This window comes from Vipera ursinii (assembly GCF_947247035.1).
Source record: "Vipera ursinii genome assembly, chromosome: 9".
Taxonomy (NCBI): Eukaryota; Metazoa; Chordata; class Lepidosauria; order Squamata; family Viperidae; genus Vipera; species Vipera ursinii.
This window is the reverse complement of record NC_139523.1, coordinates 22,860,362-22,877,762: the sequence shown is the minus strand read 5'-3', so window position 1 is coordinate 22,877,762 and position 17,401 is coordinate 22,860,362. Positions and strand designations below refer to the sequence as shown.

General features: G+C 48.5%; 1 protein-coding gene across 1 annotated transcript in view; it reads left to right on the top strand.

Moving 5' to 3' along the window:
* The window catches only part of EHD2 (EH domain containing 2), a 31,168-nt gene extending 16,903 nt beyond the window's left edge, over window positions 1–14,265 (top strand). The window contains exons 3-5 of the mRNA XM_083369120.1: window positions 3,177–3,589; window positions 8,254–8,418; window positions 9,136–14,265. Of these exons, the coding sequence (XP_083225246.1) occupies window positions 3,177–3,589; window positions 8,254–8,418; window positions 9,136–9,672 (1,115 nt within the window). The 3' untranslated portion in view covers window positions 9,673–14,265. The remainder of the gene's footprint in view (window positions 1–3,176; window positions 3,590–8,253; window positions 8,419–9,135) is intronic.
* The last annotated feature ends 3,136 nt before the right edge of the window (window positions 14,266–17,401 follow it).

The following is a 17,401-nucleotide window of genomic DNA, read 5'->3' as shown; positions in this document are numbered from 1 at the left end:
CGTTACAGACTTTGCAACTGGTTTCAGCCAGCCCTGATGCGCTCGGCAAGGAGTTGTTGATGAATTTCTGCACAAAGTTCTACTGTTACATATAATTATTGTACGTTCTGATTTTCTTTTTCGACCCTAATATTTTTACCTTGTGGGAGGGCTCAAAACCATTTAGGGGTTTTTCTTTTTTTCTTTTTTATTTTTCTTTGATAAATTTCCATACGCTCCATTTGGAAGCCTTGCAGGCATCCCTCAACTTACAACTTTCCATTTAGTGACCATTTGAAGTCATGTCACCGGAAAAAGTGACAGGTGACCGTTTTTCACACTTACGACCGTCGCAGCCTCCCCGCGGTCACATGATCAAAATCCAGGCACTTGGCAACTGGCTCATATTTACGACGGTGGCAGCGACCCGGGGTCACGCGCTCCCCTCTTGCGACCTTCTGACAAGCGGGGTGAATGGGGGAGCCAGATTCACTTAACAACTCTGTTCCTGTCTTAACAACGGCAGTGTTTCACTTAACAACGGTAGCAAGAAAGGTCGTAAAAGGGGTCAAATTTCACTTAACAGCTGTCTCGCTTAGCAACAGAAATCTGGGGCTCCGTGCTGGTCCTAAGCCGAGAACTACCTGTATTTCCCCCTCCTGTTCCGATTACACGTGAAGAAAAAGTCAAAATATTTCCCAGCGTTTGGTGACTTCTCAGCGGCCCTTCCTGAGGCCGAATCGTTCACGCAGCCGAACTCTCTGGAGTCCAAACTCTTTCTGCCCCCAAAGGACTGGCCTTGGGGTGAGTCAGCCCCCTGCAGTGTGGGCTCTCGGGGGGGGGGATGGCCACAGTGCGAATTCTGCTGCCAAACAAGCCAGAAGTTGAAGAAAGGAAAATATTATATTTTAGTGCTTTCCTTTGGAAATTTGCCATCTGCAAGGAATGTTAAAACAATATCCTTCTGTCCTAGCCTGCCTAGAGATTTGCGTACGTAAAAACCTGCCATTTTAAAAGTTCACCGGAAACCCCGTGGCTGACGGCAAAGGCAGAAGTGACCCCATTTCCTGCAGAGGCTCCTGGTCCCAGATTTGCTAAAAGACCAGCTCCAGCCTTCTTGGAAATGATGATTTTCATCCTTAGGCTCCCTTGTCTCCTCTCCTGAGTCCCAAGGGCCTGAGTCAACCTGGATTTATATTTTCCTGTTTTCCTTGATGAATAGAAGAGAGCTGGAAGGGACCTCGGAGGTCTTCTAGTCCAGCCCCCTGCTCAAGCAGGAGAACCTGTACCATTTCAGACAAGTGACTGTCTAGTCTCTTCTTTAAAAATCTCCAGTGATGGGGCGCCCACAACGTCTGGTGGCCAGCTGTTCCACTGGTCAATTGTCCTCACTGTCAGGAAGTTTCTCCTTAATTCCAGGTTGCGTCTCTTTGGTCAGTTTCCAACCGTTGCTTCTCGTCCTGCCCTCTGGAGCTTTGGAGAATAGTTTGACCCCCTCTTCTTTGGGTCAGCCCCTCAAATACTGGAACATTGCTATCATGTCACCCCTGTTTCTTCCTTTTCTTTAGACTGGCCAAACTCAAGTCCAGCAGCCCTTCTTCATAGGTTTTCATCTCCAGACCTTTCATAATCTCAGTTGCTCTTCCCTGAACTTTTTCCAAAGTCCCAACATCTTTTTTGTAGTCTGATGACCAAAATCTTTTGAGTAGTAAGTGGAGAACAAACTGCAGACACCCACTTCTCAATCAATCAATCAAACAAACAAACAAACAAACAAACAAACAAACATAGAGCTGGAAGGGACCTTGGAGGTCTTCTAGTCTAACCCCCTGCTCAAGCAGGAGACCCTATACCATTTCTGGCAAGTGACTGTCCGGTCTCTTCATAAAAGCCTCCAGGGATGGAGCGCCCACAACTTCTGAAGCAAGCAAAGCTGTCCTCACTGTTAGGAAGTTTCTCCTTAATTGCAGAGATCTTCTCAATGTTGCAAGAGCAGAAGACTCCAGATTCGGAGCCAAACATACACCATGATTTAGGTGACCTTTGCCAACCTCGACTTCCCTTTGAGGCCTGAGAGTCCTTTTGGTGGACTGAGATAAGGCTTGCCCGGCCAGCCCTTCCCCCTTCGCATTTAGATCTTCCATCTTTATGAGTTTTCTTTAATCGGTCAGAACAATGAGGCCCCTGGCTCAAACTTTCCTATGGAAGAGTCGATTTCCTTTTTTGGTGCTGTGAAACAGCCCTTGTGAACTTCAGCTGCCAAGAGGCAGGCAGGAACGGCTGGGGCTGGTGGCTCGGCTCCAGCCCAAAGCTTGTTTAGATTTGACGGAGGGAGGGAGGGAGGGAGCAGAGTCCAGTCCATGGAAAATCTGCTTCATGGGACGGGAAGGGGGTGTCCAGGTTGGTGTGAGGGGAAGGAACTGTACCAGAACACGTCTTGCTGGCTGTGCTTTTCCCTTTCTAAACAAAAGTCGGCTCTGGTTTTGAAAAGATGGGGAGACCGGTGGAGGAACATGCGTTGCTCCATCAAGTTGAGGCTACATCTAATTCGGGAGAAGGGCGGTATAGAAATATTAATAAATTAAATTAAATTAAATTAATTCTCTTTTGCTCACAGCTGGTTAACTCTGCACTGGGCAAGAATAGAATAGAATAGAATAGAATAGAATAGAATAGAATAGAATAGAATAGAATAGAATAGAATAGAATAGAATAGAATAGAATAGAATAGAATAGAATAGAATAGAATAGAATAGAATAGAAATAAATAATGGAACAGAATAAAAATAGAAATAAAGAAGAGAAGAGAAGAGAAGAGAATGAAAATGAATAGAGTAGAGCAGACATGTCAAACACAAGGCCTGGGGGCTGGATCCGGCCCGCGAAGTGGTTTCATGTGGCCCACGAAGCCATCCTGGAAACGGTGAGGGAACGGCCCCCACTGCCTTGGTCCTGGGAGCCAGATCTGCTTAACAACCGTGTTACTAATTTAACAACTCCGGTGATTCGCTTAACAAACGTGGCAAGAAAAGTGGTAAAACGGGGCAAGAAACTCCCTTAGCCTATTTTCTCACTTCGCCACATAAATTCCGGGCCCCTTCGTGGTCGCACATTGATGGGAAACGAGTGAGGAACGCGCCTGGCACGGGTGCAGAAAACGACCTCTTCATTCCCCAAGGCTCTCTTTTCCCCCACAGGCTACGACTTCCCAGCCGTGCTCCAATGGTTTGCCGAGCGTGTGGACCTCATCATCCTCCTCTTTGACGCCCATAAGCTGGAGATCTCCGACGAGTTCTCCGAGGCCATCCGCGCCCTCAAGGGCAACGAGGACAAGATCCGGGTGGTCCTGAACAAGGCTGACATGGTGGAGACACAGCAGCTGATGCGGGTCTACGGCGCCCTGATGTGGTCGCTGGGCAAAGTGTTCAACACACCCGAAGTGCTGCGTGTCTACATCGGGTCCTTCTGGTCGGAGCCCCTGATGATCTCTGACAACCGACGGCTCTTTGAGCTTGAGGAGCAGGACTTGTTCACGGACATCCAGAACCTGCCCCGGAATTCTGCCCTGAGGAAGCTCAATGACCTGGTCAAGAGGGCTCGCTTGGTCCGGGTAAGTCCTGGGAAGCTGAAGAAGCGGAAAAGTGGGGGGGGGGAGGAGAAAGGCAGGAAGAAGACAAGTCAAGAAATCAGCCAGATAGTTATTGACGCAGACCAACCTCATCAAGGACATGGAGGTGGTCCTCAACTTACAACCACAATTAGGAGCAGAATCTCTGTTGCTCAGCAAGTAGGTTGTTCGGTGAGCTGCGCCGAATTTTATGACTTTTTTTTTTTAGCAAGAGCAGACTTATATACTGCTTTGCGGTGCCTGACAGCCCTCTCTAAGCGGCTTGCAGAGTCAGCACATTTGCCCCCAACAATCTGGGTCCTCATTTGAATGACCTCAGAAGGATGGAAGGCTGCGTCAACCTTGAGATAGTCAGGATTGAACTGATGGCAGTGGGCAGAGTTTGCCTGCAATACTGCATTCTAACCACTGCGCTACCACAGCTGTTCAGCGAATCACAGCTTTTGTTGATTAATCCTACAGACATTAAACAAATCCGCCTTCGCTTGTTGGAAGCTGGCTGGATCACAAATGGCAGTCACCTAAACCCAGGATGCCACAATCCTTGTAACAGAATAACAGAATAATAGAGTTGACCTTAGAGGTCTTCTAGTCCAACCGCCTGCTCAGACAGGAAACCCGATACCAGGGGTAAGCAACCTTGGCTCTTTTATGACTCGTGGACTTCAACTCCCAGAATTCCTGGTCAAGAGGGCGCTGGCTCAGGAATTCTGGGAGTTGAAGTCCACGAGTCATAAAAGAGCCAAGGTTGCCTACCCCTGCCTATACTATTCCAGACAAGTGGCTGTCCGGTCTCTTCTTAACAACCTCCAGTGTTGGAGAGTCCACAACTTCTGGTGGCAAGCTGTTCCGCTGGCTAATTGTTCCAATCGTAACTTGGAGCAATCGCTAAACACATGGTTGTGAGTTGAGGCCTACCTGAACTCAGTCCTACTGAAAGAAGGAAAAATATATATCCGCATTTGCCCATTAAGGCTTCCATTCTGGTGACAAATCTTCTACTGAATTCTTCATGACCACTGGTGGAAGATTTACATTCCAATGGAACTGGGGGTGTGTGTGTGAAATGCTCCCCGTGGGCATTAAGAAAACTTTTCTTCAGCATGTCTAGGGAGATTCTCAGCCATCCAGGTTAGCACAGGTGCTTTCTCAAAAGACAACTGGGCTTTGTTTTTCCTCTCATCCAAGAAGCTTCTTCAGCTCTGACTGGATGGTGGAGAATGGAAGGATTTATACTCCTTGCAGACCGCTGGTCGTTTGCATTCTTTTAGAGGGTCGTTGAGGCCACTTGAAGGCTTACCTGTGTCCTTGGGGTCACCTGAGTGGTGCAAATGGGTGTGGAGCCTTCTTGGAACTGCCGAAAGGACCGTCTTGCAGACTGGAGATAGACGATGTCGTATCCCTCCCCTTTGGTTGAGGGGGGGGGGCTGTTCAATTTTGACTCAGATGGCCTCTTTGACCCCTCTTTCAAACCAGCGGTCCTCTCTGTCCCAAATGCGGCCTTTGCAGTCTTTGAAAGAGCGGCCTTCGCCTTTCAACCGCAGGTGGACTGCTGAATCTGGTCCTGATGGGTTTGTTCTCCTAGGTTGTGCCATGCGTTTGTGAAGCGGTTGTTTTGTTTCCCCACTGCACATGGCACATTGCTCAGTTTGTGTGTGGGGGGGTGGGGGGTGGGGTTATCCTTGGGGTGGACCTTCCCCAGCATGCAGAAGAAGATAGATGAAGAAAGACAAGGCCATCACAGAGCCAGGAGAACCACGCGATTCAGTTGAGGAGAAAGAAGTAGGATAAACGTTCCTCTGCGATGGAGAAAGTGGATAGATGGTGCCAATGGAAATGCCCTGGCTCTAAGCCACGGCCCGAAGGATGCAACTGCACCCAGACGGAGCTGGCAAAGAGATAGGTTAGGCTGCAAAAGTCCAGCGTGTGTCTGTTGTGAAAGAATGGCACAACAGATCCTCTTTTGCAACGGAATTCTCCGGGGCCAAAGCCAAAAGCAGAGTTGCTTCACCACCTGTGGAGGAGCAAGGAGGCGAATCAGTCGATGGCCCAAGGGACGCCCCAGTTTTAGCAGCCTGGCTCAAGGAAAGGCAGGCGCCTCCTAGCAAGGATTCATGAGTGAAGGGAAGGGGTTCACCCCAGCCCCCCAAAATCCGATTGTAATGGGACAGGGAAAGCAAAAAGGAGGGAAAGAACGAGAGACAGAGAGGAAGAAAGGGAGAGGGAGAGGGAGAGAGAGACAGACGATCAGGATCAAACTTCAGGCTGTGGGCAGAATTACCCTGCAATACTACATTGCGCCACCAGGGCTCCTTCCTTTAAATCTCTCCCCTGTTTGGACAGGGGCCTCCCTCCTTCCCATTGGAGAAGGCTGTTGCTGGGGTCCCAGCATTTATTGCGGCTTTTCCTGTTGTCCACAATGGCCACATCCCAACAAAGGAAGTCTGCATTGTGCTGCAGAGTACAATCTGTTTATGGGCCCCTTTCCTCTCTCTCTCTCTCCCTCTCTCCCTCTCCCTCTCTCCCTCTCCCTCTCTCTCTCTCCCCTTTCCTCTCCCCCTCCCTCCCTCCTTCTGCTCTGGTTTTCCAATTAAGTGTTTCCAACGAGGCTGCACCTTCCATGGCCTTGATTAAAGGAATGGCTGTTGTTTGGTCATTCCTGGAAGTCAGGGAGGAACAGAGGGGAAAAAACGTACGCACAAATGTATTGGTCCTTAAGGTCACATCATTTCCTAGCTGTAACATCTGCCTTTCTCTCGAAGAGAATCATCCATCCTTTTTGTCCCCACCAAGGGACGTATTGTGCCCTTGGGCCAGCCAACTATGAATCAGAGCCAGTTCAGAAAAGATCGCTCAACCTGGTTCTCTGTGGCAGAATCACAGAAAACTTTTCCCGACTGAGTCAGCGTCTCGGCTCATCTAGCTGAGAACCATGTATATTGATTGAGGGCTGATCTTCAGGATTTCAACCTGATCTGAAGGCGCTACGTCACCTTTTTTCAAATCGGGCAATTTAAAGATGTCTGCATTTCAAATCGTGGAATCAATTTTCACGCTGGTTGGGGAATTCTGGGCGTTGAAGTCCACACCTCTTAAAGTTGTCAAATTTGAAAAAACTGCAATAGACCCATCTTCCCCTGCCATTCTCCAGCTTTCAGGGCCTTTCTCTCTGTGAGAGAGGCTTGTTCCTAGCAAGTGAACCAAACCAGAACTGGTTCATCTTGTTTGCTGAATTGCAGGCATGTTTTGTTCGTAACAATGACAACATTCAATACCAATTTTGCAGGCATGTTTAAAATCAGCCACAGACTAATTGTGCTCAGCATGCAGATGCTTACTTAATTAAACATTCTTTAACTGTGAAGTGGAATTGACTGGACTGGACCCCTTCCATCCCAGCCATTAATTTTGAAAAGGGGCAGATCCAATTTTAACACTCTTCCTGGGGAGAGGGGATATTTCAGCAGAAACTCACATCAAAGGATTGGGGATATTTGGCAAAGAAATCTCCAAGTCACCCTACTTGGTGTAACTTTGTATTTAACAGAATAACAGCATTGAAAGGGACCTTGGAGGTCTTCTAGTCCAACTCCCTGCTCGGGCAGGAAACCCTATATCAGACAAATGGTTGCCCAGTCTCTTCTTAAAAACCTCCAGTGTTGGAGCCTTCACAGCTTCTGGAGGCAATCTGTTTTACTTGTTAATTCCACTCACTGTCAGGAAATATCTCCTTAGTTCTAGCTTAGTTCCTTGATGAGTTTCCATCCGTTGCTTCTTGTCCTGCCTTCAGGCGCTTTGGAGAATATAGCTTGACCCCCCCTTTTCTTTATGGCAGCCCCCCAAATATTGGAAGACTGCTTTCAGGTTCCCGCTATCCCTTTTCATTAAACCAGACACGTCCAATTGCTGCATCATTCTTCCTAAGTTTTAGCCTCGACTCCCCTCATTATCTTTGATATAACTTTGCATTTAAAATGGAAGGGTTCTTTCTAATGCAAAGCTCCCGTACCACCTGTGTCCTCCCCCCACGTTTTTTTAAATAAATAAATAAATAAATAAATAAATAAATAAATAAATAAATAAATAAATTAATTAATTAAAAATAAAAAAGCTGGACCTCAAATGAAAAGATTCGTCAAAGAGCAATCTCAAAAGTGTGGATTGGCCTTAAATGGGTGCTGGACATTTGCAATTTAGGCCAGCCTGTCACATATATTATCCGTGGGCAGGGCCAGCATTAGTTTAACCGTGGTAATGATCCCACACTTTTTATTTTGGGACTGAAACTGGACAATCACAAGGCCCAGGGAACTGCCTCCAGCTGGAGTAGGGAAGGAGGATTTGGAGAAATGGCAATGATCTTTTCATAGAACAAAACGTTTAAACATCCCCCTATCTTCTTAAAAACGGAGGGATGCCTGTATTTATTTACGAGAGGAAGGTGCTTTGAGCCAGGGTGTTTGCCCCCCCCTGCTCCCCACCCACCCATTTTGCTTTCTTTTTCTTCCCAGACTTATCTTTTCCTGTCAACCTGAAAGGATGGGGTTGGTCTTCATCAACTGCTCTTCAGGAGCCATTTCCTCCTCTTTCGACTTAATTTTAATGGCCAAACAGCTTCTTTCTCCTCCAATTCTCTTCCCTCCTAGGTCCATGCCCACATCATTAGCCATCTCAAGCGGGAGATGCCGTCTGTCTTCGGCAAGGACAACAAGAAGAAACAACTCATCAACAAGCTGCCGGTCATCTTTGCCAAGATCCAGCTGGAGCATCATATTTCCCCGGGCGATTTCCCTGACTGCAACAAAATGCAGGTGAGGAGGACAAGGGGCGTCTAATTAATAACAGACTAGCAGAGCTGTTAGGGACCTTAGAGGTCTTCTAGTCCAAATCCCTACTCAAGCAGGAAAGCCTATGCCAGGGGTAGGCAACCTTGGCTCTTTTATGACTGGTGGACTTCAACTCCCAGAATTCCTGAGCCAGCCTGGCTCAGCTTGGAAACCTCTCCCTTTTCCCTCAGCATGGCTGGCTCAGGAATTCTGGGAGTTGAAGTCCATGAGTCATAGAGCGGCCTAGGGGATAGGCCAAGGGTAGGCAACCTTGGCTCTTTTATGACTCGTGAACTTCAACTCCCAGAATTCCTGAGCCAGCATGGCGGAACTATGGCCCCCTCATGACTTGTGGACTTCAACTCCCAGAATTCCTGAGCCAGCATGGCTCAGCATGGAAACCTCTCCCTGTCCCCTCAGCATGGCTGGCTCAGGAATTCTGGGAGTTGAAGTCCACGAGTCATGAAAGAGCCAAGGTTGTGTACAAATGGCTATCCAGTCTCTTCTTAAAAGCCTCCAGTGATGGAGCACCCACAATTTCCGGAGGGAAGCTGTTCCACCGAAGAATTCTTCTCACTGTCAGGAAATTTCTCCTTAGCTCCAGGTTGTCCAACAGTTCTCTAACATCGAAGCTTCTGAGTTGCACAGGGGTGGATGGATGACTGAAGCTCTCCTCTCTCTTCTTCGCCGGTTCTCTTGCAGGAGATGCTGATGGTGCACGACTTCACCAAGTTCCACGGGCTGAAGCCCCGCATGGTGGATAACCTGGATGAACTGCTGACCCTCGACATTGCCAAGCTGATGCCCCTCTTGCGCCAGGAGGAGGTGGAGCTCCCGGAGCAGATTGTCCAAGGGGGAGCCTTTGATGGCACGCGCAACGGCCCCTTCATCGAGGGAGCGACCGAAGGCGCCTACGAGGGCATGGATGATGACGAGTGGATCGTGACCAAAGACAAGCCCAAGTATGATGAGATCTTCTACAACCTCTCCCCAATGGATGGCAAGCTGAGCGGCACCAAGGCCAAGAATTGGATGGTCACCACCAAGCTGCCCAACTCGGTCCTCGGGAAGATTTGGAAGTTGAGCGATGTTGACCGGGATGGCATGCTGGATGATGAGGAGTTTGCTCTGGCCAGCCACCTCATTGAGGTCAAACTCGAGGGCCATGGTCTGCCCTCTGACCTGCCCCGCCATCTTGTTCCCCCTTCCAAGCGTCGCCAGAAGGGCTCGGCTGAGTAAGCAAGCTTCCTGAGTTTGCCTCCCCCCCGTCCTAACACCAGACTTGAATTGCTTCAGTAGGTGCTGGGTCTTCTCCAATGTATCCTCGAAGCAAACTTTCTGGCTTGAATTCCTTATGAAGGCCTCACCTAGCAGCTGAGCACAGCATTGGAAATCTGCTTTCTGCTCTTTTCCTCCCCAAGCCAGGCTTCCAGCTGAAACTTCTCCCTCCCTTCCGGTCTTTAAGCAATTCCAGTCCACTTTAAAGAACCTCGTTTCCTCATGCGGAATCAAGCCAGGCGATCTCACAATGTCTACAAGCCTAAGTATCTCCAGCGTTAGGCTTCTCACAAGGTCTTTCTTCCTAGAATCCAAACGCAGCTTCATTTGCTTCCCGAACTACCTAAAAATGTTACTTCCTCCATGCCTAGTTCCAACTGTCCATTCAGGTCACAGTTTGGCCCGCACTGGACCCATCTCGGGCTTTACTTCCCTTTCATAGTCCATGGCCAGATCTGCTATCGACCGAGGCTTCAGATGGTCTCGATCTTCTAGCTTTTTTTATCTCCAGTCTCACTAGCAATGGTCAACATCTCTTCTCCATTCCATCTTGCCTTTTGACCACCGTTTGTTTACCACCACCCCCTTAGTTGACTGCTCCTCCCACGGCTGCTTCTTGATGGACTCCCTTCAGTCAGTTGAAGGAAGAAGGAGCAAGGGAGATCAAAGACAGGTGTCTGGAAGCAGCCCCTTGGTTGCCACAAGCAGCGTCGACCCCCAAAAAGCCATGGTTGAAGGTGTCATCTGAAATGATCGTAGGTCCGTCTTTGAGTTGCTTTCTTTCTGGAGCAGACGCAATGGAATGAGATGGAAGCAGGGATGCTCCACGCTGTCCACTCTTTCTTCTGTCAGAAGAGACAACTTGGAGGAGACCTTTCCCAAAGCGAGAAGAGGTGATGGATGAGAAGACTACCATCACAGGACGCTGTGGAGATTGAGCCAGACCCAGGCCTACCATCAGACGAGTTCACACATCAGATCTGGGAGGGCATCCTTTTCCACGGAGGCCCGCAGAATGAGTGGTTGGTGAGAATTTCATCCAAATTCTTTCCTGCCTGTCACTCCAGCCCTTAGCTTGCACATCTAAGCGTAGCTTCTTTTCCAACTCCTAAAATGCTATGCTGCTACGTTGCAGCATTCAGGGGATGGGACCGTAGGGACCTATTCTGGAGATCGAGTGATCTTTCCCCCTTTTTTCCTTAGGAGGCGGCCGAGGAGAAGACACGGCCCTTGGGGATCCAGGACAATCCAACTAAGTTGCAGGGGATAAACTAGCGCATTGCTGGGGCCGAAGGAGTTGAAGGAAGGTCCATCTCAAAAAATCAGCAGTAGTTTTCGAAGAGGTGGGGGGGAAAAGGGGGCAGGAAGAAAACGAGAGCCAGGTCCTTGGTTGGAAGGAAAAGCAGGAATGGCATACTTCCCAGGGAATCTAGTAGCAGGATCTTTATCCAGCGAGGAAGCCCCTAATGTGAAGTCTGAACTTCACTTGCAGGATACAATCAGCAGTAGATCCTGACATTTCTCAGTACTGGCTAGAAGCCAACTTTTGGGGCAGGTCACAAGAGAACAGCTGCCTCTCAACCACACACCAGGGCATTTAAACCTGAACGCAAATAATGTGTAGATTTTTCTTTAACGCCATGGGAAGCCTGAGCAGCTCAAAGCTGCCTAGAACAAAACCAGGACACTGGGCTGCCTTTGCATCCACGCTCTTAATCTCACACCAAGTTGGACTTCCCTTCCAAAAAGCCAAGCGGCTTTCAACATTCAGAGATGAAACCACGGCATCCGCTCTTGCAAGAGGGATGCCATTCAGCTGTCTCACTCATCAAAGAAAAGCACTAATCCAGGGGTGTCAAACCACCAGCCCACGGGCCGGATGCATCATAGCCAAACCGCGCCAACCCCATTGCCAGCAATGGCAAAAAAAAAAGTCACGATACGTCGCGACACGTCACATGACGTTGCGAGTTTGACAGCCCTGCACTAATCTCTTCTGAAGGACCATGGAAAGGAGCTATCCTTTGGTGCTTGACCCAACTGGAGAGATCCATTTGGTGTTGAGGATAACTCTCTTCGTTTTGCCCTCCCGCATCCTTTGCCGAACTCTTCTTGGGACCATGCAGGAGGACGATGAATATCTTGCCCTCGTGTTACCCAAGCTGCTTCTTCAGACCTGGGTGAGGATTGTGCCAAACTAGGACATCTAGCTTAATTTACCAGCATAACCATTCTGGCTTCACTCAAAGAATCCTGGGAATTCTCTCTCTGCAAAAAGACGTCTCAATCACAAATGTGTCTAATAGTTAAAAAAAAAACTGGAGCAAAGGAAGAAGCCAGCGTGTTCTTGGTGTCTCTTTCTGAAGTTGATGGCAACAGCCTGGGATTCCTTGCAGGACTGTGCATTTTGAGGAATCCCATCTGGGAATCTTACCCTGCAGAAGACCCTTAAATTGTGGGATGGATGAGCTTTCAACCTTAGACTCTTGAAATAACGTGGGATTTTTCACGGCCACTCGCTTTAGACTCACTTCTGGCCTTGACAGATTGATCGTCCCGATGGTCTAAATATTGTTTGGGGGCCTTTTGAAGTAATCCGTTGAGCCATTGGGATATATTGCAGTGTGTACAAATAACCTATTTAGAATTAGGACTGAATAGAGAGAAATATTACCAAACACAAGATTTCTATTTTTAAAAAAGAGGCTAAGAAAAAAATCCATATATATATATAAAGTTACACCATATCCATATATATTTACACACACACACATATACATTTACATACACACACACATACACACACATATAGGCTAAAGGATGTTGGAACAAGATTTAGGGGCAGTCTCAGTTACAGATATTTGTATGCATTTTCTTCCCCTCCCATAATAGCTTTTTAGCTGTTCTGATCAAGGGGACAAAAAAAGTTAAAAGGCTGGAAGTGAAAAGACTTAAGCACCTTTCCAACCGTTTCTCTCCAGTGTTGAGATCTAGCCACTTGCTTTAAGAGAAGTGAAAATAAGCGCTCAGATCCTCATGCAGCTTGCAAAACCTAACCTTAACAGAGGCACACAAAGGTATGCAGCCCCCGTTAGCTTTATTGTTTGATTTAGCTTCCAGCTGCCATGAAGATAAGGCAGCAGCCAAACCTCCTTTTATTCCATCCAGAGTTGTGGGGTTTTTTTGAAACTTTTTCCCCCCTGTAGCCAAATCTCACATTTGATCCGCCTCCTTTCCCCGTTCACCCGTCCATTTCTATAATGTATTGCTACAGCAAAAAAAAAACAAAAAAAAAAACGGCATGCATGTTATTATTATTTTGTTACCTGTAACACATTTTTGTTTTAATCTACCCATCTCGCTTGGAAGTTGTCCTAGGGATGACTTAAGGGTGTTGGGGAGAGTCTGGAGACATTTCCTCCCAGAGCAGAACTAAAGAAACAGGAACAAAAACGGAGCCTGGGTTGTTGTTTTTTAAAATTCCTGTAATCTCCCTTAATCCGCTGCACAAGCCCGGGTCCCGTCTTATCACCAGAGTTGGTTCCTATTTTCCGCCCTGGCAGGTAAAATTTTGTCTCTTGAAGCCAAGACACCGCCCCCCAAGTACGCAACCAGAACAACGATGCAAATTTAAAACATAAATACAGGTAGCCTTCAGCTGACGGCCCCAATTGGGAACAGAGTTTCCACGGCAAAAAGCAAGGCAGTCGTTAAGTGTGACTCACGCCTGATTTTGCCACCTTTTTGCCACAGTTATTAAGAGGATTCTTCCCGTCCTTAAGCGAATCATATATTTCATTAAGCGAATCGGGCTTCCCCCGTTGATTGCGCTTGTGGCAAGCTGGCTGGGGAAGTTTCCAGGATCCTGGAAGGCTGCCCAGCCCCCAAAGATTAACCCCCTGACCGTAGAGATACTGCAACCGTCGTAACTGCAAGGACCAGTCGTAAGTCTTTTTTTCCCCAGGGCCATTTCTAAATGATTGCAAAACAAACGGTTATATTTTGAAAACTACCTGTATTTTGTTGTTGTTGTTTGCTTGTTTAGCTTGGCTGGGTCCTTCTGCTCTCCCCAAAAGCCCAGATTTCCCGTTTGGTTCCTGCAGAGCGCATCCCTCCCACTTCCAAAGGGGGGGGGAGGGTGCAATCCACACCTCCTTCATTTGCACAGAGTTGACCCACCCACTGGGGTGCTGAGGAAGGAATGGCGGGATTCAAATAGGTGAACAACCAGTTCTCTGTGTGGATGCCGCTTCCAGAAATCCGTTCTGGGCCCGGGCAACAACAAATCAGCTACCGGTTCTGCCAAAGTGGTGCAAACCGGCTGAATCACACCACTGTGAGGAAGGAGAGGGCAGTTCCCCTCTGGATGCTGGGAAGACTTCATCCCGTTGTGTTTGGGGGGGGGACGGAATGGGGACAGTCAGGGTCTCTGGCTCAACAACCACCTTTGGCTGAGCGTCTGGCACTCAGGAGCGCAGTCAGGGCCTCCCGCGCGGTTCCCACGACACGGCTCTGTTATTGTGACAAGACTTCCGTTGGAATAAATATCGTATTTACCGATCTGAACCATGCCTGGCTGTTCACTGTGGATTGCTTTGCACAGACATGGGGTGGCTGTCTTAACAGAAGAGAAGAAGGGAGCTGGAAGGGACCGTGGAGGTCTTCTAGTCCAACCCCTCTGCTCCAGCAGAAGACCTAGACCATTTCAGACACATGGCGGTCCAATCTCTCCTTAATGACCTCCAACTTCTGGAGGCAAGCCATTCCACGGCTATATTGTTCTCGCCGTCAGGAAAAGAGGCTTCACAGAAAAAGGCTGGGGGATTCTGGGAGTCGAAGTCCACCTGTCTTAAAGTTGAGAAACCCCGGTCTAGGAGTTACCCACTGCCCACCGATCTTAGCAAAGGCACCTAAGGTAGCACCCAAGCCATGCTTTGCACAAATAATATCCCAGCTCTGGCTGAAAAAAAAACCACACCACCATCTAGGTCAGGAGATCTAGGGCCCTAATTTGCCTTGGGAAAAACCATGTGCCTTTCCTCCTGAGGTTTCCCCAAAGGCTGCCCCCTCCCCCCTGCCCCATATCCAAAGTGGCTCTAACAATGAGATGGCTGAGGAATTCTGGGAGTTGAAGTCCACAAGTCTTAAAGTTGCCAAGGTTGAGGACCCCTGCTGTACAGTATGGCCTTCAAGAATCCAGACGACCACTAGATGGCAGCACAGACCACACTCTGCCAGGGGAGGCCAATGGAGACTCCTGTGACATCATAACCTGGACTTTTTCCCAGGCTGTTTTTCATAGAATCCGAGGCTGGAAGGGGCCTTGGAGGTCTTCTAGTCCAACCCCTTCCATCCAAGGCCTTATACAGGTAGTCCTCGATTTACGACCACAGTTGAGCCACTATTTACGACCACTGTCATAAATATGAGTCAAGCGTCCGAAGTCTGATCCTGTGACCCCCCGTGATGCTGCAACGGTCATAAGGGTCACTTTTTTAAGGGCCACAGTCCCTTGGAATGGTCACTAAATGAACTGTGGTAAGCCGAGGACTACCTGTGCTGTAGTGTATTATACCCCGCCTGACAGGTTACAGGAGGAATGTTGGGTTGCATATGTTGGACTCAGCCCGGCTGGGTGCAGCCCGGAGCCCCAGCCTGTGAGTCAGCAGGGCCTGAGCTGCTGCCAGCCTCTCCCAGGCCGGCCAAAGAAAAAATGTTGCATTCTTTTCTCAGCTGGAAAAAAACAGGCGTTCCTTGGCTGTTCCAATCACGGGCATGGGGGCAAAACTCAGGCCTGGGAAGGGGAGGGGGGGAAATAATAGGACAATACTTAGATTTTTCCCCCCACACACCTTTCCAGTTGCTGTGGAAAGCCTTTGGGCATGATTTTCAGCTGATTTCAAGGCCTGGCCTTGGCAGGGTTTGAGCTGTTCAAGGTCTGAAACGGGCAGGAAGAAAGCCCAGAATTCCCAGCATTTTTAAAAGCTGCAGCCTTGTGAATATATATATATATATACAGCATATACATATACACATACACATACATATATATATAAGCTCAACCTGGTCTTCAGGATGTTGAGGATGTTGCGAGGAATGAGAATATTGCATACAATGGGCGAAGGAAGAGCCGATCTGTACGTGGAGAGTTTGACAGAAAATTACTCCGGCATCTTAGATTTGCTTCCTCCTTTGGAAAGCGTTGTTGGGTGAGTTTCCCCACGGATGCCTGGAAAATAAAAGAGGTTGTTTGCAGTACATCAATCTCTCCAACTGAACGCAGGAAATCCCTTTGCTGTGCGTGTTTCTGCCGTTCCTTCCTGATGGGGCTACAATGCCCAAAGGCACGTTTGGGGTTAGGAACAGAGTCAGAGCGTGCCAACCTCTTTCCTGCAGCTTTGCCCCATATGCGCACGACGGGACGGAGCAGGGATGGGGAAAAACATGAAACATTTGGTGCTTTCCTGTTCCCCTTGTGTCTTTTTGATTTCCCTTGACAAGAAAGAAGGAAGGAAGGAAGGAAGGAAGGAAGGAAGGAAGGAAGGAAGGAAAGAAAGAAAGAAAGAAAGAAAGAAAGAAAGAAAGAAAGAAAGAAAGAAAGAGAAAGAAAAGAAGGAAGGAAGGAAACGGGAGGGAGGGAGGAAGGAGGAGGAGGGAAGGAAGGAATGGAGGAAGAGATGGAGGGGAGGAAACAAGGAAGGAAGGAGACGGGAATGAGAAGGAAGGAAAGAAAGGAAGGAAGGAGGAAAGGAAGATGGTAATGAGAAGGAAGGAAAGAAGGAAGATAGGAATGGGGAAAGGAAAGAAAGATATGGGAACGAGGAGAAGCAAGGAAGGAAGGATTGGTCTAGGCCAGTGTTTCTCAATCTTGACAACTTTCAGATATTTGGACCTCAACTTCCCAAATTCCCCAGCCATCAGCTGCACAATGTGAAACTCTTGCCTGCAATCTGGCTCTCGTGTAACCCACAGCCCATCTTCTCCACCTTTCCCCCCCCCCTCCGGCTCACCCCAACTTCAATCCCACCTCAGTCTATCCCTCCAAGCAACAGGGGAAGTCAGCTGCAGTCGACAAAAGCCTCGGCTCTTTCATAAACGTTTGTTGGGAAAGGCGCCGCCACGCTCCTTCAGCTTTTAAGACCTATTAAAAGCCAGGGCACGCATCATCATCATCATCATCATTTTGGATGCTGCTAAGATGACTTTTGACTTAACCAAGTGGGACCAAATGACTCATAGGAAACATTCCCCCACCCCAGTAGTCCTCCTTTGCCTCCAAAGCTAGAAAAACAGACAAATATTTTCCTTGCCTTCCCCAGCCACACCCAGCTCCCGTCCCACCGCAGCTCCAAAGCGCTGGGATCGGCCTGCCCCCTAGTGGCTGTACACAGAACTAATTATCCCCCCCCCCCCCCCCCGTTTGGCTGTCCTCTGCACCCAAGTTTCCAGACCAAGGAGGACAGACATCTCCTTGGGGGCTTTTAAATAATCCAGCTTTCTGTGTCAAGGATTAGATTCGGAAAGTCTCTCCCACCCCGTCTATGGAGACGCTCAGTCCTCCACGTCCTGGTTGTCCCAAAGGTGCTTTTTTCAAGAGGCAACTGGACTTTCTTGTTTTTCTTTGAAGACGTTTCGCTTCTCGTCCAAGAAGCTTCTTCAGCTCTGACTGGGTGGTGGGGAACGGAAAGAT